Here is a 22,795-nt window from a genome sequence, read left to right as displayed (position 1 = left end):
AGTCTTTACTACCACAGGCGCTTGTAACACTAGACATCCAAATGCGTCATAAGAACCACAGAAAATAAATAAACCCACGAGCGAGCTACCTGCAATTAAGAGACGAGCTACCAGTAGCTCCCGAGCGACGTGTTGGAGACCCCTGGTATATTCTATACTCAGTTCCTGAGACTGAGCTGGTTGGAGATTGATGTAACTTCTTTGATTTCTAGGAAAATGGATTTCATTGTTTTCCTCTCACTAACAATAGGTTCTCCTCTGCAGTCTCAGACTGTGACCACAACATTGTAGATACACTATAGGCTTTCAGCAGCATGCATAGCTGTAGAAATTCTTAGAATTACTTAAATATTAGTATTACACCCAAAACAAACCACAAATAAGTTTGAAGTCTTATGGTAATTTTTTTTATTTTTAACAGCCTATAGAGTTGTAATGTTTAATGGTTTATAGCTTTCCCAAAAAAAAACAAAGGTTACTTACCTTGACAAAAACTATTTTTAAGAATATAGAGATGTGCGTGGAAAATGCAGCAATCTGATAAAGACATAGATTTGTAAGAGGAAATGTGTGTTATTGTTAAACTAATCTGTGAACCTTTTGACATTTACGCAGACTGATTGTGTGGGACAGCTGTCTGGATAAGCCCACAGTGTGTCTCCTGTGGAATTCTTGTAAATTCCATCACCTTCCACCCAGATATTCCATTTCTATCCCAACACATTATGGAATTTCATGTTTTATTTGTAAATATCATTTATTTCATTGTCACAAGCATAATCATTACTGCAGCACTTTAAAGGAACAGTATGTAGGATTGTGGCCAAAACTGGTATTGCAATAACAAAACTAGTGGCTAAAACTGGTACTGCAATCACACAACTGGTGGCCAATACACAAAATGACAACATAAACATCAGTTGAGGGCTGCAACTCCACTTTTTAAATGACAATATCCTGGCCAGACCACTGTTGTCAGTGATATAAGTATTTGAAATTAAAATTATTTCTTAATGTCTAGTGACATATCAAGGACATTTTATGATTAATTGATATAAATTTCTTACATACTGTTCCTTTAATTTCCATTGATATTATTATTGTCATTATCATCATAATCTACAATGTCATGGTAGGTCCCTTATTTAGCAAATCATTATTTAAAGCCTGTATTAAGTGTTGGTTCTGGTTCACTTAAAGGCCGAGGTGGGAGGAGTTGCGGTGGTGTCGATCTTGTCTACATCACCAATACCAGGAGGTGGACTGTTGCCTACAATTCGTGTGTTTGTTGTGGTCTAGGAAGGGGGATTTGCATTGGAGACAATGACTCGCGTCATCGTTTACTTTAGGGTATGTACGAAAAATCGCGAATCGGACAATAGCTGCCCTTAAACCGCAGGAATGAGACTCCAATTTTATGGAGTAAAAAAAAATTTTACTCAGCAATGGTGTTAAATGATGAATGTGCTTGTGGCTTGTCCTAAAACATATTAAACCACCACAGACATATAAACAACAATAAAAAACAGATTTTCCCACTTTAATTGACAGACCATTTTGTGAATGGGTGATATAAGCATTGTTTACCTTTACCTTATTAATTAAATTTTCTTATCTTTTATTTAACTTTAGTTTGAATAGTCATGATTTTGACACAACATGTTAACTTTGTCTTGGTGGATTAGATCTGCTACGCTGCTGCTGTAGGCATAAGTGAAGGCTTTTGCTGAAACACGCACATAATTACAGGGAATATGATACATGCTGCTACAAGGAAAGTACGGAGAACCCTTGTAGCAGATCTAGGCAGACGGTGCTGGGGACGGAGGGGGCTAGGAAAAAATCCCATGGCATGCTGCTCCGACTGAGCCAGGACAAGACGAAATCAAATAGATAGTATTGAAAGATAGATTGGCAACGTTACCAGAACCAGTCAGCCGCATGGAAGCGTTTCATGACTAAACTTGGCATTTGGTCTCTGATTAGACATAAATCTATGGAAAGAATTTTCTTCAAAATACTAACTTGAACTATAATATTATAGAAGGTGACAATCTGCTAGCCTTTTAAAACTTGATTGATTGATATCCTTGACATGCTGTGGTGATGATCCCATGGCTTTATTAGAGTCTGAACATGCTGGCCTGTTTATTCTGATCATCACAACAGGCTAAGGGCATTGATTGAACGATGACAAAATAAGTACAAGGAGATTATGGTTTCGTTTTTCACTCATCTTTATTGAGGAAGTAAAAAACCAAAGCCTCACTGTCATCTAGTTGATCAAGTCAAACTGAAGCGAGACGAGAAGAGGAACGTCTGACACAACTAATCCAAAAACATCTTGACAGGATTTATTTTCTGGCAGAATTAGACTTGTTAATGCCTTGTGATACCAGTTGTTATCAGAAACTCAAAACCAGAAAGTCGTTCTGGTTTCTGTTCACACTGTACATAAAGTCTCTTAAACTACCTTAGACATCTAACATTTCATCATAATAAAGTAAAAAGTAAAATTCTCAGTTTGTGTTTGATTGTTTGACCTTGGTTCTCTGCCTTGGTTCAATTTTATTGTCATAATAACTTTAGATAGGGGCCCGGGCTAATATGGTTTATGAGTTCCTCCAGAAAGGTTAGGGTTTTAGATGTACTTAGAACTGCAGTATACTTCTGTGTAAGATCCCATCAATATTAAACCAGCACCTACAAAACCAATATCACAGGTTTGATTCCCAGTAAAAACACACTAACTGAGAATTTTTTAAAATGTATCCTGGAAGTGTTTGTAAAATGCATAAATGAAAAGTTGTTATTGTGATCGACCTATGCAATGTGCATTCATCAGAATATAATTTGAGGGAACTCACAACATAACTTTGTTTATAGACAAAATAGGGCTGCATAACAAATAATTGCAACTAATCGTGTACAGAATAACATCTTTGGTTTACATCATATATGTTTATGTAGTACAGTGTATAATAATTATGTATATACACACACATCCATGAATATGTTTAAGAAATATAAGTATATTAGTATATATATATATATATATGTAAATATAAATATAAGTATTTATATTTTTATTAGAGCTGGGCATAGATTAATCTAGATTAATCTAATAAAAAATAAAAGTAAATTTTTGCATAACATATGAGTTTGTGCTGTGTGTAATTTATATATATATATATACACACACATTCATGTATGTATTTAAGAAACATTTACATGTGTATATATATTTATTTATATTTTTATATATTCTAAATATATATATATATATATATATATATATATATATATATATATATATATAAACAATATTTAAATAAAACGTTTCTTAAATGTATATAAATGTATGTGTGTGTGTTTAAATATACATAATATTTACACACATCACAAACTCATATATATGCAAAAATTACTTTTATTTTGATTAATCTAGATTAATCTATGCCCAGCCCTAATTTATATATGAGTTCTTTCACACTTATAAATATATATAAATATATTTTTTTCTTAAAATTATACATACATGTGTGTGTGTTTATAAATACATAATAATTATACACAGTACACACACATATATGATGTAAACAAAAAAGTTTATTATGCAAACAATTAGTTGCGATTAATTATCATGCAGCCCTAGTCATTTTTGCATAATATGCAAAAGGGAAGAGGTTTTAGAAAGGAGTTACAAGACGACAGCTGAAGTATAGAACGCAGGGTTTTAAATTACAGCTGCAAAGATATCTGTTACAACAAAATACCTTACCAGCAATATTCTGATATCATGGGTGTGAGAGAAGGTTAAAGGGGTTGTGTTTGCATGAGTGTCTATGTGCTTATCTGTGTGAGTCGGTGCTCTGAAATAGAAGGTGACAAGTTGCTGAGAGACCACACTCATCTCAGACACGGTGATGAAACCCTAGCTGACTAAAATTAAGCTTTTATTAAGGAGACGCAGCGACAAACACTAAATCAAGCTGTGTGATGATGTTCTTTCACACTTATAACCATATTAAAACATTGGAGGAATAGTCTACTCATTTTCAATATTAAAATATGTTATTACCTTAACTAAGAATTGTTGATACATCCCTCTATCATCTGTGTGCGTGCACGTAAGCGCTGGAGCGCGCTGCGACGCTTCGATAGCATTTAGCTTAGCCCCATTCATTCAATGGTACCATTTAGAGATAAAGTTAGAAGTGACCAAACACATCAACGTTTTTCCTATTTAAGACGAGTAGTTATACGAGCAAGTTTGGTGGTACAAAATAAAACGTAGCGCTTTTCTAAGCGGATTTAAAAGAGGAGCTAAATTTTATGGCGTAATAGCACTTTTGGGAGTGCTTCGACTCGCCTGAAAAGTCCGCTCCCCTTCTCCCTCTCATAATGGGAGAGGGAGGGTGTTACTGCGCCGAGTCGAAGTACTCCCAAAAGTGCTATTACGCCATAAAATGTAGCTCCTCTTTTAAATCCGCTTAGAAAAGTGCTACGTTTTATTTTGTACCACCAAACTTGCTCGTATAACTACTCGTCTTAAATAGGAAAAACGTTGATGTGTTTGATCACTTCTAACTTTATCTCTAAATGGTACCATTGAATGAATGGGGCTAAGCTAAATGCTATAGAAGCGTCGCAGCGCGCTCCAGCGCTTACGTGCATGCACACAGATGATAGAGGGATGTATCAACAATTCTTAGTTAAGGTAATAACATATTTTAATATTGAAAATGAGTAGACTATTCCTTTAACATTTAACTGACATTAATGCTGATATAGCCGACATGGAACACATTAAAGGGAAAGTTTACCTTAATGAAAATCTTGTCATCTACACACTGATAAAATGCGAACAAACATGTTGCTTTTGAAGTTAATTTATTTAAAAAATTGCTCAGATGTGCTTGCGCCACGATTAAATAGCGTGCTAGAAAATAATTAAATAATTGTGGCAGCAAGATTAATGTAAAACTTTCTTTTTGCACTAAAATGTTTTGGGCCCTATTTTAACAATCTAAGCACATGGTCTAAAGCGCACAGCGCACAGTCTAAGAGGGTGTGTCCGAATCCACTTTTGCTAATTTAATGAGGGGGGAAACGGTTTGTGTGCCTAGCACACAGTCTAAAAGGGTTGTTCTTTATATACCATCCTCTTTGCTGTTGCGCTTGTGCCATGCCGATTCCCTATTAAGATGGCAGAATTTGTAAACTAAAAAACAGAAGACCACCTGTTTAAGATTGATTTAAAAAAAAATTGTTATTTTTATTTGTATTGAAATTGTTATTTTTTTATATTAAAACTTTTGGTTCTCTTTAAAAGAGTAAATTTAGCATTTTTTTAATTTCTGTAATTGTATAGATAGCTTAAATGATCAGTGTAATCTCAAAGAACAAATTACAAATATGCAAGAAAAGATTTGTACTCTAAAAATACTTTATTTGTAACAAACAGGAGATAAAGAATTTACAAACGTGTGCTGAGCCGAAACTATTCAGCACACGGACAGCGCTGTGAGTGTTTTGAAAAGCATTACTTAAAAAAAGGTTCTCATCTCACCATATCCAGAGGTTAAAGTCATCATATACAATAAATCTGTCTGGTCGCATTTAAAGAAAAAACATTTAAAAATAAATACAATATTTTCATTTGTTTAAAGCAAAACATGCAATTACTTACCAGGCTACAGGTGAAGCACATTTTTACGCCTTCTAACGTCTGGTAATCAGTCCTCATTTATGTCCAAGAGACTCAGTAATAATCTTTTACATTTAAATCCTTTAAATTTTATATTTAAAAACGTTTGTGTGCTGTCCATGTGTGTAATAAGCAAATGTGCGTTGTCGTCTCGTTTATAGGCACGTATTACTAACGCGCTCTTTAAATAACAAAAACAATATTGCGCCATTGACTTTAGACCAGGTTTTAGTTGGTCAATGGTAGAGTATATTGTAGTTGCCTCAAAATAACAATGCACGTGAACACACCTAATGTTCAGACCAGCTCGCCCACGCGCACACAAATGGGCGCAAATGCATTAACTGTTTAAACAATGTAGCACTGGATGTGAAAATGATAAATGCCCCATGCTGAAACTAGCAAAAAACACTTGCGTTGCGCATTGGCCGGGGGTATGATAGGGCCCTTTAAACAACTTGAATTTTTAAAGAGCACTTATTGTCCGATTCACGTTTTTAAATTTGCTTTGGTGTGTAGGTGTGTATTAGTACGTGTTACGATATGCAAAAGGTACAGACCCCGGAGTGAACGGTGACGCGAGTTGTCGTCTCCAATGTGGATCTCTTTTTTTGGACTACAACAAACACACGGATTGTAGGCAACAGTTTACTTCCTGGGGTTGGTGATGTAGACAAGACCGACATTGTCGTGGTTCCTCCCTCTTCGGACTTACAGCCTGTAATTTGAAGGGATGGTTTGGCCAGGGATGGTGTTGACCCCATGGTTTGCTCACCCCCAAGCTGTCCGAGTTGCATCGTCGCCATCTTAGTCTCATGCGCATTCAGGATGAGCGCTTATGCAGCATACAGCGGTTTCTCTGCTGCTGCTCTGTCCCCCCACCCTCCGAATTTGTCATACGTCACTAAGAAAAGTGCGTACACTACGCTAATACTCTCTCCTGAGTCTAAGATGGCGGCGCTACCGGAAGGTAGTTAATTACGTTAATAAAATTTTAAATATGGATATTTCTACAACAACACCGCACGGATTACCCTCAGAAGACCTTTGTTTATCATCCTGTAGCCATTTGGATTTAATTTGTGAAGGATGGACACACTTTTTTTGGACTTGAAGGTCGTGGACTATGGCTGGACCCCGTAATATTACATTTAATCAACTGAAAGATCTAAAATATTTTCCAAAATATCCGAAAATGTGTTTGTCTGAAAAACGACGGACACACGCAACTCGGACAGCTTGGGGGTGAGTAAATCATGGGTTTAATATCGTTTTTGGCCGAACTATCCCTTTAACTCCTGTAAGCAACCAAATCTTTCAAACAGGGTAAGGAGCGTCGCGTGTCCGGCTAACATCAGATGTATTCAGGTCAATCACATCGTACAGATCAGCTGGCCATTCAGGGACACAGAGTTTTTTCCAAATCCATGCGTTTCAGAAGAGAGTGGGGGTGAATTTAACCATAAACTACGAAAACACATTGTACCAAATACACAAAATAATATTGTTTTTAGCAATGAAATAGGTGCTCTTTAAGTCATTACAACTTTTTTGACTAGTTAGAACTATAAGTTGCTATAGGCTAAATTATAAAAATAAAGCTGAAATAACTTAAGCTCATTTAACTTTTTTATTATTTATATCAACTTCTCACTAGTCTAAAAAGTTTAAATTACTTGTTTAAGTCAAGATTTTTTTACAGCATGGAAGCTTTCCAAAAGAAAAAGTGGAAAAAAACTTGACAAGTGAGATCACAGAGAAACATCTGTGTCTGTAAATTTAGACACATGAAACCTTTGTTCTAGAAATTTTTGTTGGATAGAGAGATGGGTTTTAATAAATGGAGAACAAATGGAGACTTGTGCCTTAACTAACATGATTTTCTTTTATAAATGTGACAAAATCCTTCAAAATGTCCTCTCTTTATTATGTTTTAACACCATTCCAGCATTTATGGCTATTTATGGCATGGAAAGGTTAATCTATACGCATTTAGTTTACACAAGTTAATCTATAAACTATAATCTATATTTGGTATCTCTAATTTACCTATGGACTGTGGACCAGAATACATGCAGGGAGAACATGCAAACTCCACACAGAAAGGCCTGCCGACCCAACTGACACTCACACTGGGGACCCTCTTGCTGTGAGGCAGCAATGCTACCCATTGTGCACAAATTTATGGTTACAATAGCTTATTTATTCTTTTATTTTTGGCAATATATCTGTAATATGTTTTTAATGTAATATAATATAAATAATGTATTGTATAACACAATACATTTATCTGAAACAAGACCCTGCAGGTAGCATAAAAAACACGAATAGGTCTGATCTCGATCCTCCAATACAACATGAAGTTTATGTTCACCTTTGAAGAATGAAAGTACTCCTGAGAGAGTCCCCGGTGTAGTGTTGAGTGATGTGTCTCTCACAGCATGTATGTATTTATTCACATATATGCATACATGCTGCTCCCGGTGGTCTTCCAGTAGCAAAGAATGTATCTGCATGCAAAGCTGTGTGCTGCAATAATGTTTAAACGAGGGGAAAAGGTCCTCAAATGCCTCTCTGTCTGTCCTATCAGCTCTTTCTTTCTATAAGCCAGTCTAAGTCGCTCTCTCCATCAGAAAATTATTGTGTCTGTCCAATGTTATTCAAATCACTGATGTAAGTTAACACTTGTTTACAGAGTTAACAAATGTAAATTACATCACTAAGGTCAAATATAGTCAAGACGAATAACACCTCTCATATTACTCTTTGCATGATGATGTACTGTGCACAAACTCTTGCTTGAGGCCACATCTAAACTAGGAGTCATTTAATTAACCTGCAAAAGTACAAACAATCTACAATAGAAATGAATTTGTAACAATATTGTTCAGTAATTTATTTATTTATTGAGGGGGAGCAGGGGGCAGAATTGAGACACTTGTAGACCTACTTTAGAGGTCTTAAGGGGATTTTAAGCATAGTTTTCACCATAGAAATATACCCTTACAAAAAATTCTGCAGGACCTACACACCACATACCCGCACATTCCTACAAGAGCCTACAGGATTTTGTGACCATTTTCGTATTCCTGCACTATTTTTTTAAGGGAATCACGCAATAGTACAAATATTCATTGTCAAATTTAGCATTTAAAATGTAAAAATACCCAAATAATATTTTAAAATACCGATGATGTAAACTTACTAAAATTTTACTAATGGTAATGATCCAGTCCACATCAACAATGATGAAAAAGAAAACTGATTACAGTTTTACAAGTAAATACTGCCATCTGCTGGACACCACGCATAGGAATGACCGTACCCTCACGCTTTATATTAAATTACAACAAGCGTAAGTCTTTTTTATACTATATATTAAATCGCCAAAAATAGATCTACATATACACCAAATAATTCGCTTTGTGAACTATCTGGTCTGGAGCAGTATCCCACACGTCCGGGTTTGATTGCTTTGCCTGAAACAGTGTTTAAGCGAGAAATCGTCGATCAATTGGTCATGTCTGAGACGCAAGCCGACCGTCCGCAGATATCGGAACATTTCCCTGAACGGATGATTTTCCACCGTAAGATTTTACATATAAATACACGAGGTATGTTATAGAGGCGCAATTCAACTTTGTTGGGGACCACCTTGTTGCAAATGTAATGTTTGCGTTGTCGTCTGAAGCGGGTTTTTGCGCGGTGAACGACGACGTCGACTAAGCTCGCGGGCCAAACGGCCATACAGGCACAGCTTAGCAGAGGCCTGCAAATATCGGGTTGGTTTCACGACCACCCATCGGATCACTGCATACGTCTGGACCATATAAGTCCACGTTTGCAGTCATATTTTGCTTTTTGCTGGTTGAAATATTGTATTCATCTTGTGTGCGATATACTGATCACACAAACGCCACTTAAAACCTCGTGTAACGTTAACTTACGTTAACCCTTGCAAGCGAACGACGCGACAGATCAGGAAGATTCGTGTAACTTACTCATGTAATGCAGACAAATATTTTAATAATGCAATTTAATTTAATTAAATCGTTTCATGTTTGATGTTCGAGTTGATTATTATTATTATTATTATTGTTATGTTTCGGTTAGGCTTTGCTTGCTTACAGTGTAGATGGGTTTTAACAGTCGTTCAGCTGTCCCATAACGTTACATCCAAAATGTTTTGTTTTTTTGCTGTTATTTACAGCTGATCTTAGCTGTTTATATTAGAGGTTTTATGAGACATCTGTACATTCACATAACATGTGCTTAGATTATTTGACGCACTTGTTGGGTTGTGTGGTTGTCATTACCCAATCTTCCTGTCTTGTTTTTCAGTCATTTTTGTTAATAATTTTACTGAAAATCACCCCACTTAACTCCCAATGCTTGAATGTAGGTCGGGCATCAGAAATGGCTGCTGTGTGAAACTGCCCGTCACTATTCAGTAGACATTTTGTATTCACTCGCTGGGTGGCGAGCGCAGGCCCAGGTCGCTTTCATTTTGCATCTAGTACTGAAACACTTTGGCATTTTCGTCAGTTCTACAGATGTTTATTATCTTAACCAGACATAGCATGCATATTTCACTTTAAAAGTATCACTATACATTTTCAGATGTTCTGAGATTGCTGTCAGTTTGGTTTTACATTCTGCAGGAGGTTTAAAAATAATCTTTATTATGGCCTTATTACAAATTTCTTTTTTGTCCTTTTTTCGCCATTAATGATTGTACATTTTATGTCTAAAAAATTAATATATAAATGTAATAATTTTCTTTATTTGTGAAACGACTTGGTCTTCTGTATAACATCTCCTAAACAGTCAAATAGAGTTGATTTGAACTAATGTCGTGTATAGTTAAATATTAAATTAACGTCAGGTTATAAAATAAAGGATATGACAATAATGGCAATGAAAGATTTTTAGTATATTCAGGTGCTTTTGGGAGTGGACTTAACAACCCAGTGAAAAAAAATCTCCAAACATGAGGTGCTCATATCAGTGTCTGGCTCTATTATGGTGTGTTGCTTTATTAAATATTCAATCATTTACAGATGGGTTAATATAAAATCTAATCTTTAATTGGCATAATTTGTTATATTTGGGAAATTCATAACTTTTTAGGATAAAAACAACTAAACGTCATGCGTGCATGTGTGAAGGTATGCTTAAACTGTGATATATTCCTTTGTGTGTCTTGTCCTTTTTGCTTGCTGTTTTCTTCTTCAGTGAAAACATGGAATGCGGTTTAAATCCTGTGAAGAAGGATTTTGAAGCTGGAGTTTTAATGTGTAATCGAGGGGAAAAGTGGTTGCAACCATTTTGCCATTTTTGTGTCAAGACGTGAAAGGCGAGCCAGTAACCCTTTCTGTCTGTTTCCCCCTGATTTTTCCAGCTTTGCATTGTTCTTGGAAAGTTGCGTGCGCCCAGTTGCAAATTCCCTGAGCCATTTTGGGAGTCTGCCGCTCTTGGGACCCGTCCCCCTCCAGCTAGCACAGATAAAGACTCAGTTGGCACTGCTCCAGCTGAATGCGATTGCTGGTGGAAGTGTCACTCCCCCTGCAATTCCCTTACCTTCTTTGACCTTGCTCAACTTTCTTAAGGTCACTATGTCCCATCAGAGATTTAATCCCCGTGGTGGACAGTTTTCTAACGATCAGAGGTCCATTCTGCCTGGCCAGTATGGTCCTGGATCACAGTCTGTTATGGAACTAGGGGCAGGCCGCCATGTCCCAGGTTCTGTGTCCAGTTCTCGTGGGGGTTTGATGGTAAACCAGCAGATGCCCATCTCATTGGGACGGCAGTCGCAGATGTCCTCGGATCATGATGTCACCATAGACAGAAACCTTCGGGGGGCCCGCAATGAAGCGCGCCTTTTTGCTCAATTGTTGGAGCAGTCCAAATCAGCAGATCCCCGTATGAAAAAGGATACAAGGGATAAAGTGCTTTCGTCAGGAGGGAGTGGTTTTTCAGGGACTTCGAGATCTGATAATCTGGACTGGTCAGTGTTCCAGGGCCATAGCAAGCCCTTTGCATCCTCAAGCTTGGATCGTTCAGGTTTTGGTGGCAGTATGGGTTCAAGCAGTTTGGGCGGCCAACCATCACGAGATCAGCGGCCATCGCGCTACACCTCGGAGAGTGCCAGCAGCATTCTAGCAAGCTTTGGACTCTCAAATGAAGACCTAGAGCTTCTGAGCCACTATCCAGATGATCAGCTGACTCCTGACAACCTACCGTTCATTCTACGGGACATCCGTATGCGCAAATCGAAGAGGAACATTGCTGATATTGATGCTCGACACAAAGTCATTGACTATGGACATTCAAGTCAAATGGACTATCCTGACGAGAACCCCGATGACTTTGCAAGTGAACACCTACCTGAAGAGTCACCTAAGTATGGGAGGGAAATCCCTGGATCCCTCTTCAGTGGCATTGATATAACAAAGCATCCTCAGCAATGCCAAGCAGCTTCAGGTTCTGCACAAGTTCCAAAGCTTCCGAAACCTCCAGCGATGGAATCAAGACCACCTACAGTGTTTCCAGGAAGACCACCTGCTTCCCAGAATATTCTACCACCTACACAGATTCCACCTCTGCTTGGTTCCGTCCCTATGATGAAGGTCGAGAATATCCCCGCAGGTCCGAGTGCTAACTGGATTCCGTTTCTTTCGCCTCCAATCAACGTGGCTGCCACCAAGAGGCTTCCGACTCCGACCATGATGAATGATTACTTGGCGTCTACTCCGAGAATCTTTCCTCATACGTGCTCTCTATGTAACATTGAATGTGTCCAGATTAAGGTGAGTATCTTATTAACCTGTAGTGTTTTACTTGTAAGATATTTGTACTTTTGTTATATGTAAAAGGGTCACATACTGTTTAATTCATTTCGAATGTTTTGATCTACAATGAGCTCAAATTGTACTACAGTTTTCTATGAAATAAAGTGTCAACCTGTAATGAGATTTGAAGGTTTGTTAACTTAAATTGATAATTAATGGTCAAGTTGCCAGATTGCTGTTAAAGAAAAGCTGTTAATTAGATGATATAGGAAGTGGGGGGGTTTAAATTCAGAAGTAGTGTCTTGACTACTCCAAGCCAGTTCCAGTTTCGACAACCTTGGAATGAGGCCTGGACACCTGGGTTCCTGATTTTTGGACTGAGAGATGGCATCCTTTATTGTGAAGACCTGATGACCTACCTACCACAGCGTTGAAGATGAGATGCAGATAGCAGTGTCCCTCAAGACTGACCTTTGTTGTACCTGATGCAAAATTTTGGACTTTTTCCTTTTCATGTTAAGACATTTTGTAATGAAGAAGCGTAGACTTCAGTTCTACAGCAGTGGGACCAATAGGACGTTAAAAAAGCTGTTTCATGCCCTTAATTTTGCCTGCTGGAATGTTGCAGGTCTTTTTTTTTTTTAGTTGAGATCAATATACATATCATAAATATTGATGTTCTGTTGATACATAATCTATGCAATGTTAATTTTATATCGTGATGGCAACATTTTGTTTTTGTTTAAATATTCAAAGTTTTTTTGCTCTATTTAATTATATCATTTAATTGTTTTGTTTACAGGACTGGATTGAACATCAGAACACAAATGTACATATTGAGAAATGTAGGCTTCTAAGGAAACAGTGAGTGTTTTATGATTGTCTATACCTAAAATTGAATCGGTTCAATTTCAAGATATCAATTCGCACTTGGTTAGGAATTTTTTTAAGAAGATGAGGTTACCAAATTAGGCGGTAAATTTAAAGTCTCGTGTGTTTTTTTTTGTAGATACCCAGACTGGAATGTTGAGGCTGACTCTGTTTTAAGGTATGACTGTATCATCTCAGGAAATTTAAGATTGGCTTTGAGTTTTAATTTATATGCATTGTAGGCCAAATTTAATTTACCTACTTAATTAAAATTAAAATGTGTTAATTATCCACAGACCTGAGCCCAAAGCAGAACACAGCAGCAGGTCCAAGCGCCACACCCGATCTCACTCGTACTCCAGATCCCCCAGCCCAAAGCGCCGCCATGACTCATCAAGCCGCCGCAAACGATCTTATTCTCGTTCACAATCCCGCTCTCGATCCAGAAGCCCCAGGAGATACCGCCGCAGCAGCCGGTCTCCACGCAGGAGGACTCGGGCCAGCCCTTACCGACGTAGGTCCCGTACTCCGTCGTACCGACGCTCAAGGTCTCCAGCTTACAGCAGTAGGCGCTCTCCTGTGCACCGGTCGAGCCCCCACCGGCAGCAGAGATCGAGCAATAGTGAACTGCTGGCCAAAAAACTTATGTCATCAGGTAGAATTACTTACTTTACTCCTTTTATAGTGGATTAATTGATTTGTATTCATTCATAGATTTTCATAAGGGATTTAAAGTTTTGCGGTTCAAATGGCTCAATATACTAATGCAGGTCTTTGTTTTCTTGCCAACAGCTGAGCTCTCCTCAATTACAGATAGTAGTACTTTGAAGGCTGTAGTAGAGTCATTAGCACCGGCCCTATTGGCGGAACTAGCAAAGAAGAAAAGTAGTTCCTCTGCTGCTTCTGCTTCAAAAGGCAACAGCAGTAGGAGACGGTCTTCGTCACCTAAGAGATTTGAATCCTCTTCCTTGTCAACCAGGACCGTTAGCCAGAGGACTACTAGCTCTTCAGAGGTCAGTTGAGCCCCCTTTTTTTCCTATTACTTTGCTAGAAATATGCAACCCATTCTCACGAATTGCATATAAATAGCACTCCTTTTGGAAAGCGCAATTTTGTGTGCATATTTTACGCCAGTCCTTCCCTTTCGCTCAATACCACTCATCTTTTCGTGTCATTTTATGTATTGTTTTCTCTTTTATTCATACCGTTGTTGCGCGGGGTAAGATTTGGGATTTGAGTTATATCATTTAATGTACAGGTTTCTCCAATTTTTTTAAACTGTGGTCGCTTGGAGTTGGGGTTACTTCATGAGAATGGGCTGAAGTATGACATTATGATAAACTTTTAATGGTTAAATGTTCCCTCATTTGTAAGTCACTTTGGATAAAAGCTTATGCTGATGAATTAAATGTAAAATGTAATGTAACGAAGAAGAATGTTTAGGTACATTCTTTATGTTGTAATATTTCTGTGCATATACTAATTTCTATCAGATGTTGTCTTTTCATGATGTAAAGGTCAGATCCCAGGGTGCTCCAGGCACTTCTTGCTTGCTAAGGATCACGGGAGTTCCTGTAGGCACTACCAGCAAAGAACTCACTGAAGCCATTGAACCTTATGGCAAGATTTATACTGCCATCCTTCTTAAGGCAATTCAGGAGGTAAAATTACAGTTCTTAGCTTTATATACTGTGTTTAGTGTTGGCTCTTATTTATGCTAATCTCTTTGTAAGTTGCTTTTTTATAATTTGAAGAGTTTAGAATCAGATGCAAAATCCTCTGTTTTCTTGTACATAAGCATTTTTGTCAGGCTTTTATGGACAAGACACAGTGAAAAGTTGCAAAATCACTAAAGATGCAACTATAAATATTGCAAATTAAAAATTAAGCAGAGTTGAAGCGAAAGCATTCAATGCAAAGAGCATTCGGTTAATATCATAATAATATGACTGAGGTGCCATTAAAGGGACAGTAAGTATTAGAGCTGCACAATTCTGTATAAAATGAGAATCACGATTCTTTTGCCTAAAATTAAGATCACGATTCTCAAGAACTTTGTTAATTTTAAAGATGTACAACCCCTAAACATTAGTTTAACATTAGTTTTTACAGATGCAAAGAATTATGCTTCTGAAAGTTTCAGATAAGTGTACATAATCTTCAGTTAATGTTAATTGTAGAGTTATTATGTATTCATTTTATTTAAAGAAAAACATTAAAATATACATTTTAAGTAGACATGGATTAACATTACTTTATGGTAATGAGCTATGACGGGGTTCGGCGCCGACCAATCGCAAGACGGAAACGTTTGGCGCCAACCGATCGGAAGGTGGAAACCTCTGCTTGAGAGATTTCAAGAGAATGCATTTGAGCATTTTTTTGATGCTCTCGCTGGTGGTGTGAATGTCCATCTGGTGAATAAATCTACATGCACGCTTAATCTTCACGCCCACTACACTTGGGCCAAATACAAGAAAACGTAATTTAAGCAGTCAAGTGCAAAGACAGAAAGTGTGGTTATTTGGATGCAGCCAATGTTTCCCCCTGTGCTTAAAACCCTTTCGGAAGGGATAAGATCCTCTTTTAGGTACTAAAACAACGTCAAGGTTCTTGTCGGACGTACCTGCGCATTGCTCTGCTTCACTCATTCTCTTTAGTTTCTGTTTCTTTCTGTCTAACTTCTCGGCGAAAGCATCCGCTGTACCACTGGAGCGAACATGAGCACGAGCACATCTGGCTTGCGCAATAATAAATGAGACGTCAAGACGTCATCTAGGCCGCTGTGATTGCGTGTTGTCGAGAGAACTGACGAAATTGCGTCTTTCCTCTTTAAAAATATAATTACCTGAATCGTCGAAATGCTGAATTAAGATCGTTTGGGGGGTCGAATCGAGATCACGATCTTTTAACGATTAATCATGCAGCTCTAGTAAGTAGGGTGTTTTATTAATCAAAATCAATGTCTTTATTTATAAATATGTCCTCGTTGGTGTCAAATGACCTCTGCCAGTGATCTGACTTTACTTCTCTTTACTTACATTGAACGGGTAAGTTCAAGGAGGCTTCCATGTTGTTCCGCCGTATTAATAAACTATAATAGCAGAGAGGGACAAAAAGCACTAGCCTACCAATGCGTTTTCATTCAGAACACGTGTACCAGCTGAAACGGACAAGGAGATCAGTGATTACTTAACGGCTACCATAGTTGCATCACGCATTTGGAAATGCGAGGCGCTAGAGAGCACTATTCGTTTGAATGCAAAATACAATTTCACCACTAGACTGCATCTGAGCTCTCAATTTAGCCTCTGCTGTGTAAGCAAATGAGAAGTGTATAATATGAAATCAAATCAAATGTTTTGCTAAAATCATTAATAATTCCTTCTTTAGGCCTCAGTGTGCATGGAGAGAGAGGAGGATGCCAGAGTTTTGCTTAAGTGTAAAAACGTGAGAATTCATGGACAAGTTGTTAACATTTACATGGAGAATGTAAGTTTAAACCCTGCATGATCAATAAGTGCATCAACTACCATAGAGAGTAAACTAAACAAATTCCTGGCATCTAACGTGCACATTTTTTTTTTATAGGGTGACGATCATGAGCGAAAGCAAAATGTTCGGATGGACAAAAGCACCAAGTAAGTTCTCGTCTATGCAGTATTTTATAAAATGGTATGTAATACAGAATATGTTTTATGAACATGTCCTGTGTTTTTTGTGTTCCTCAACATAGAAAAGAGATTCCATTAAAACAAAACAAACCAAGAGACTCCAAAGCCAAGGAGTCAACCACTGCTAAAGCAAGAGAGTCAACCACTGCTAAAGCAAAGGAGTCAACCACTGCTAAAGCAAAGGAGTCAACCACTGCTAAAGCAAAGGACTCAACCACAGCTAAAACAAATGACTCAACCAATGCTAAAGCAAAAGAGTCAACCACAGCTAAAGCAAAGGACTCAACCAATGCTAAAGCAAAAGAGTCAACTAAACTCAAGTCAAAAGTTATTGAAACCAAAAAGACTGTACAAACGCCTAAAACTAAACCACCTGCTAAGGCATCAGGTAAGTGACAACTTTTTTTATTCTATGACCATCTGAAGTGCGCTCTGTAACTTTTTGTTTGTTATTTGGCAGAAACTACAGTTGTCAAAAAGGTAATAAAAAAGGTATGTTGTTTTTGTTACCTATTCTCAAGGGATAATTATCTTAATTTCTTTTACTGCTCTTTTTGGAATTAACATGCCCTATGCATGCACTCTGTATTTTGATTGACCACAGGAAATCCCTTGGAGAAAAAACATCATTGAAATTACTGATCTTCCAGAGGAAGGAGTTACAGAGGATGACCTAACAAATCTGGCCAAACCCTATGGCTTCACATGTACTCCTGTAATTGCTATCACTCAGAAAAAGGTAGTAATATTAAATGGGTACTTATTTACTTTTATGCGAGAACTTTGTGATGTATATATTTTAAAATATGTGTGTTTCTGTTCTCAAAAATATTTTTTCTTGTTTAGGCTTACCTGCAAATGCCTGACAAAGCAGCAGCTGAAGCAATGGTAAAAGCATTCTCCGAGACCCCGGCTAAAGTGCAGGAAAAAGAAATAAACATCAAGATGATGTTGCAGCCTATTGACCTGAACTACACCGTGAGTCTGCCTGCTCTCTGTTCTCTCTCAGCCCATTCAGAAATACTGGTTTGTTGTCAGAATCCATTGAGAGTCTGATAAGAAATGCTAATTTACAAGAAAACATGTCAGACGCACTTTATTTAGCTCTTTATATAGACCATTTTGCAGGATATGGACAACACTGGTACAGAAGCACTTCCTGTTTTAGTTTTTTTTAACATAGAACAAAATCACTTTAACACAGGACTCTGTTGTAACTGATTCTTTTACAGTAGTTTATTTCTGGTAAAAATGGAAATAAATTATAAGTAAATAATCTTCGTTCTTTGATTGAACCATTTTTAGTTTATAGTAAAATTAGAGGCACAGATTAAATTCTTTGCTATTAGATGCGTATGATGAACTGTTGTCTAACATGAATCTTTTTGTTCCTAAAGGAGTCACTATTTAGAGTACTGGTGGGTATGGAGAAGTCACCTGTAAGTACAATCATAAGTTTAAACTGAGCTAATTTAACCATTGCACATATTGAATATAAACTGATTTAACCTATAGTATGTCAGACTTATCTGTGGTTAATTTTTCCCATTTTTAGGAAATTATCACATTACCAGAGCGTCTTCTCATTGTCGGTAATGTGCCAAAAACTCTTGAGGCAATCAAGGAAGTAGAGACCCTAATCCAGAAGCATGGTGCTTACAAGAAGGTTTTGCATCTGAATGGCAGGGTAAACAGCACATTTAGCACCTATATTGTTTACACAATCCTGCATTTATTGTCTTTGTTCTAAAATGTTATTATGTGACCTTGATTTCGATTGTCTTAACATTTTCTGTCAATAAAGGGTCATCTTTATTATTTTTATATTTCTATTTTAGGTGATTTTTGAAATGGAGAGTGCCAGTAGCGCTAGGAATATTTTCATACGCTTTTTCAAGACTCCTTGTGTGGTCCAGAACAATTCCCTCACCTTCCAGACAGCCAAACCTCTCAAGGTAGTTGAACAGGTACTGTTATCGATATCTGCGTGTGTGGCACCACCTCAGCACATTTACAGATGTTGATGTGTGTTATGAAGGTGGTGTCCAGTTAAAAAATTATAAACTGACCGTTTTGTTGTGTATTTTAGGTGAGAAAGAAGCCAGTTGCAAAAGGGTAAGAGGGTTCTTTTCAATGGTCTGTCCTGTATACATGAGTACATGCGCTTCTGTAAATATGGATTAATCCTTTTTTTTTTACATTTAGGGCTACACCTCTTGCTAAATCAGCTAAGGGAAATGTTAATACCCCCGTGGTTAAAAAGACAGTGGCTGCAGCTGCGAGTACTTCTGCTTCTGTGAAGAACAGTGCTGCTGCTTCAACAGCAAGCCTGATGGTTGACCCTGCTAGTGCCAAGAACAACATTCCTGCAGTTCCCCCTATAAATAAAGAGGTCTCGAATGATGCTGCTGCTGTTGTACCTGAAAAAGAAGTTACTGCTAAAAGCGAGGAAGCAAAACACAGTGCTGACAGTGTCCCAGACACTACGGTTGAAAACACTGCTGAAAATACTGTGGCTCCCAGTGCAATCACAGATAATGTGTCTGCTAATGTAGAAACTACTAATGCTGAAAGTAAAGTGGAAAGCAGCTCAAATGATTCCCAAACTGAAAAGACCCCAGAGGTTGAGTCTGTGGCAGTGAAATCAGAGGTGGAGGCCATGGTGGTGACCACAGAGGATGAGTCTGTTGCAGTGACCCCTGAGGTTGAGTCTGTGGCAGTGAAATCAGAGGTAGAGGCCATGATGGTGACCCCAGAGGTTGAGTCTGTGAAAACAGAACCTTTAAGTCCCACTGGAGAATCTACAGTATCATTGGAGTCTGTCAAAGCTGAGCTTGAAGCTGGATCCTCTGATCCTACTTTAGAATCTGCAACTTCAGATGGGCCTGTAAACACAGTGCCTGATTTAGCATCCTCAACTCCCACCACCGATGCTGAAACGCATCAAGCAGAGTGTTTACCCAAAAATGATCAGGAGGTCCAGATAGCTGAAGATGCTCCTAAAGAATTTGGTCTTGCCTCTGTGGAAGAGAGTGCAGTGGACAATGAGAAGTTGGCAGAAGATGTTAATGTTGAGTTGATGCCAAATTTGGAAGTTGGTGCTTCTGCTAGCGGTGAAGCAACAGAGGACATGGAGACCCAGAATCCAGGAGAGTCTAAAGTACAGGAGATTGATGAACAAACAGAGGGTGTAATACCATCTGAACCTTTGGATACAGAAGTTAAATCTCAGTCTAGTGACCAGACCCAACTTGATGAGAAGGCTCCATCTGCAGCTGTAGAGTCTGACTCCATCGCAACCTTAGACCTGCCCTCTTCTGAGCAGAAAGTTATGCCTGCATCAAACAGTCCTCAAACTGTGCCAGAGTCCCTTGATGACCCATCTTTGGAGTTTCCTCCTGTTACGCAGGAGATTTTGAAGGCCCTTGAATTAGCAGTTCATCAGTGTCGCTTGCAGTCTTCATTAAAACGTGCTCAAGAGGAAGCCAGACAGAAAGCAGAAGGCGAGAAAAAAGCTGAAGAAAGAACAAGCAGCTCCAGGAAGCCCTCTTTATCAGAGAAATCTGCTCAAGCAGTTAAAAAAGGCGCAAAAGCCGATAACAAAAAAGTGCAGTCTGAAAAGGAGAAAAAACCTCAGAATTCAGGATCCAGAAGCAGGCACGTGGACACCTTGTCCTCAGAGGAGGAGTCATCTTCTAGACACAGAAGCAGGGGAAATTCTGAAGAAGATGCCCCTTCCACCAGGCGTGGAGGATCGTCTGGGTCATGCTCACGGAAAAGCAGGCAGGAATCTAGCCCCCCATCAAAAAGACTGAGGGGGCATGATGATGATCGCAGGGTGAGAAAGAAATTATGATTGTTTTAAAGATTCTTGTTCAATTTAAGACCTTTTCAGTTATGCTTGGCCCTAATTTGTGTCATTTGCCTTTTTTATAGAGTCACAGTAAAAGCTCACAATCCTTAAGGAGTCACTCAAAAACAAGGTCAACCGAAAAGGTGATTGTCGCAGAAAATAATATGCTTGTCGCTCTTTGTAGTTATGTGTTTTGTTGAAGTTCTTGTATTTTTTAGGCAAGAGATGAAGAGTCAAACTTATCTGAAGAACCGTTTCCCTTTAACTTGGATGAATTTGTGACGGTTGACGAGGTCGGAGATGATGACAATGTGGTCTTAAGCTCAGAAGCTGTAGCCAATGATGAGAAAATCAAAGATGAACCCACTGCTCCCTCTCCCAGTAGAAGGTCAACTACACCATTAGAATCAAAACAGAAGAGAACTACTAGATCTACAACAAGGAAGACTAGATCTTCTGGAACAAAGGACCCTAAAGTTACGGACACTGCAGACAAACAGGAAAACAAGACTGAAGAAACAAAACCAGTTGCAGAGGCTGTGGTATCTCAAAAGCAAGATGAGCTCGAAGAGCCTAAGGAAATGAGTGTAGATGATCAGACTGAAACTGTTGAAATGGAAACTCCTGTTGATGAATGTGAGGCAACTGAGCCTTGTACTGTAACAGAATCTTCTGCTCCAACAGAGACTGATCCCGATGTTAATATAGGGACTGTTTCAGAAAACATTGACATCGAGCCCTTAGACCAACTTGAGCAAAGCCACCCTGTTTCTTCCTCCCCTGTACATACAGAAAGCTGCCTGGCAATTTCCAACGAAGAGTCAGATGATGGTCCAGGGCAGTCTGAGGGCCCAGCTGTCGATGTGGAGGATAAGGAAGAGGAAACTGTGATTTCTGACCTTACCTCTAATGAGGCAATGGTGACTCTTGATGAAGTCATTGAGGGTGAGGAAGATGTTCTTAATAAAACAGATGAGGAACAGCAGTTGAAGGTTGATGAAGTGCCTGAGGCACTTATGACCGTCGATGAGGTTGTGGGAGATGATGAAACTGGCAGTGAAGAATGCGCGCTGGACAAGGAACTTCAAGGTCTTGTCACGCTTGATGAGATTGTTGAAGAGGAAGAGTTTGATCCTGAGGTCAGTTTTTTTTTCTAACATACATTTCCCTGTTAACTCTTTCCCTGCCATTGGCAAGTTATATCACTATAATGCATTAGGTGGCTCTTACCCAGCTTTTAAAACACCACAGCATATACAGCTCTAAAAGCAGTAACTACTTTGTCTGTTTTGATCTTTGGTCTGAATCTGAATCAAAAGTCCTTCACAAACATATTTATCTCAGCTTTTTGTTCAACATTTAGTATTTTTGAAGAAACCTACCCATATTTGAGAGGTGATAAGAGAACAAATGAAGATAGGATGAAACATTTGTTCTTTTTAAAGTCTGGGATACACTGCACGATTATTGGCTGTCCCAGACAAAAGATTGCCATCGTGGGACAATCGTCGTGATTTCTGTGATCATGGCTTTTCATTGGTGATCCTATGTCGTACAGTGAAAGGGTTCAAAGATGGCCGTTTTCCCGGTCTTGCGTCCAAAGATAGCCTACGATAGTTTTCTGACAGTGTCAGAAATTCAGCATGATCACCGCATGATGGTGGTGACGTTGCGCTAACGTGTGACGCAGCCGCCGAAGCTTCCGTGTCATCTTCGTACAGTCTACTTGCTTGTTGTACCCAAGTTTAAACAATCCATTTCGCGCAGTGTGTATGTTTTTATAATCATTTTGAATCTGATCTCTAACAAGATTCCTTCGCAAAAATCCGATTATTTCAGCTTTTCGCTAAAAAATTTTTTTTAAAGAAATACACACATTTAAGAGGTTATAAGCAGA

General features: G+C 38.4%; 1 protein-coding gene across 4 annotated transcripts in view; it reads left to right on the top strand.

The window, feature by feature from the left end:
* Positions 1-22,795, top strand: part of znf638 (zinc finger protein 638) — a 34,017-nt gene that overhangs the window by 7,609 nt on the left and 3,613 nt on the right. The window contains exons 1-20 of one of the 4 annotated variants that reach the window (XM_073859857.1): positions 8,372-9,324; positions 11,112-12,519; positions 13,304-13,365; positions 13,511-13,549; positions 13,668-14,026; positions 14,164-14,384; positions 14,865-15,032; positions 16,765-16,863; positions 16,963-17,012; positions 17,108-17,433; positions 17,506-17,537; positions 17,650-17,784; positions 17,892-18,023; positions 18,443-18,484; positions 18,601-18,732; positions 18,884-19,012; positions 19,135-19,160; positions 19,251-20,883; positions 20,982-21,041; positions 21,117-22,037. In XM_073859857.1, the coding sequence (XP_073715958.1) occupies positions 11,326-12,519; positions 13,304-13,365; positions 13,511-13,549; positions 13,668-14,026; positions 14,164-14,384; positions 14,865-15,032; positions 16,765-16,863; positions 16,963-17,012; positions 17,108-17,433; positions 17,506-17,537; positions 17,650-17,784; positions 17,892-18,023; positions 18,443-18,484; positions 18,601-18,732; positions 18,884-19,012; positions 19,135-19,160; positions 19,251-20,883; positions 20,982-21,041; positions 21,117-22,037 (5,760 nt within the window). In that variant the 5' untranslated portion in view covers positions 8,372-9,324; positions 11,112-11,325. Of the gene's footprint in view, positions 1-8,371; positions 9,325-11,111; positions 12,520-13,303; positions 13,366-13,510; positions 13,550-13,667; positions 14,027-14,163; positions 14,385-14,864; positions 15,033-16,764; positions 16,864-16,962; positions 17,013-17,107; positions 17,434-17,505; positions 17,538-17,649; positions 17,785-17,891; positions 18,024-18,442; positions 18,485-18,600; positions 18,733-18,883; positions 19,013-19,134; positions 19,161-19,250; positions 20,884-20,981; positions 21,042-21,116; positions 22,038-22,795 lie in introns of those variants that run through there. The other 3 variants (XM_073859856.1, XM_073859855.1, XM_073859854.1) reach the window with 3 other exon arrangements.

The sequence above is a fragment of the Misgurnus anguillicaudatus genome, chromosome 21 (genome assembly GCF_027580225.2).
Source record: "Misgurnus anguillicaudatus chromosome 21, ASM2758022v2, whole genome shotgun sequence".
Taxonomy (NCBI): Eukaryota; Metazoa; Chordata; class Actinopteri; order Cypriniformes; family Cobitidae; genus Misgurnus; species Misgurnus anguillicaudatus.
This window is presented reverse-complemented; position numbering and strand designations above follow the sequence as displayed.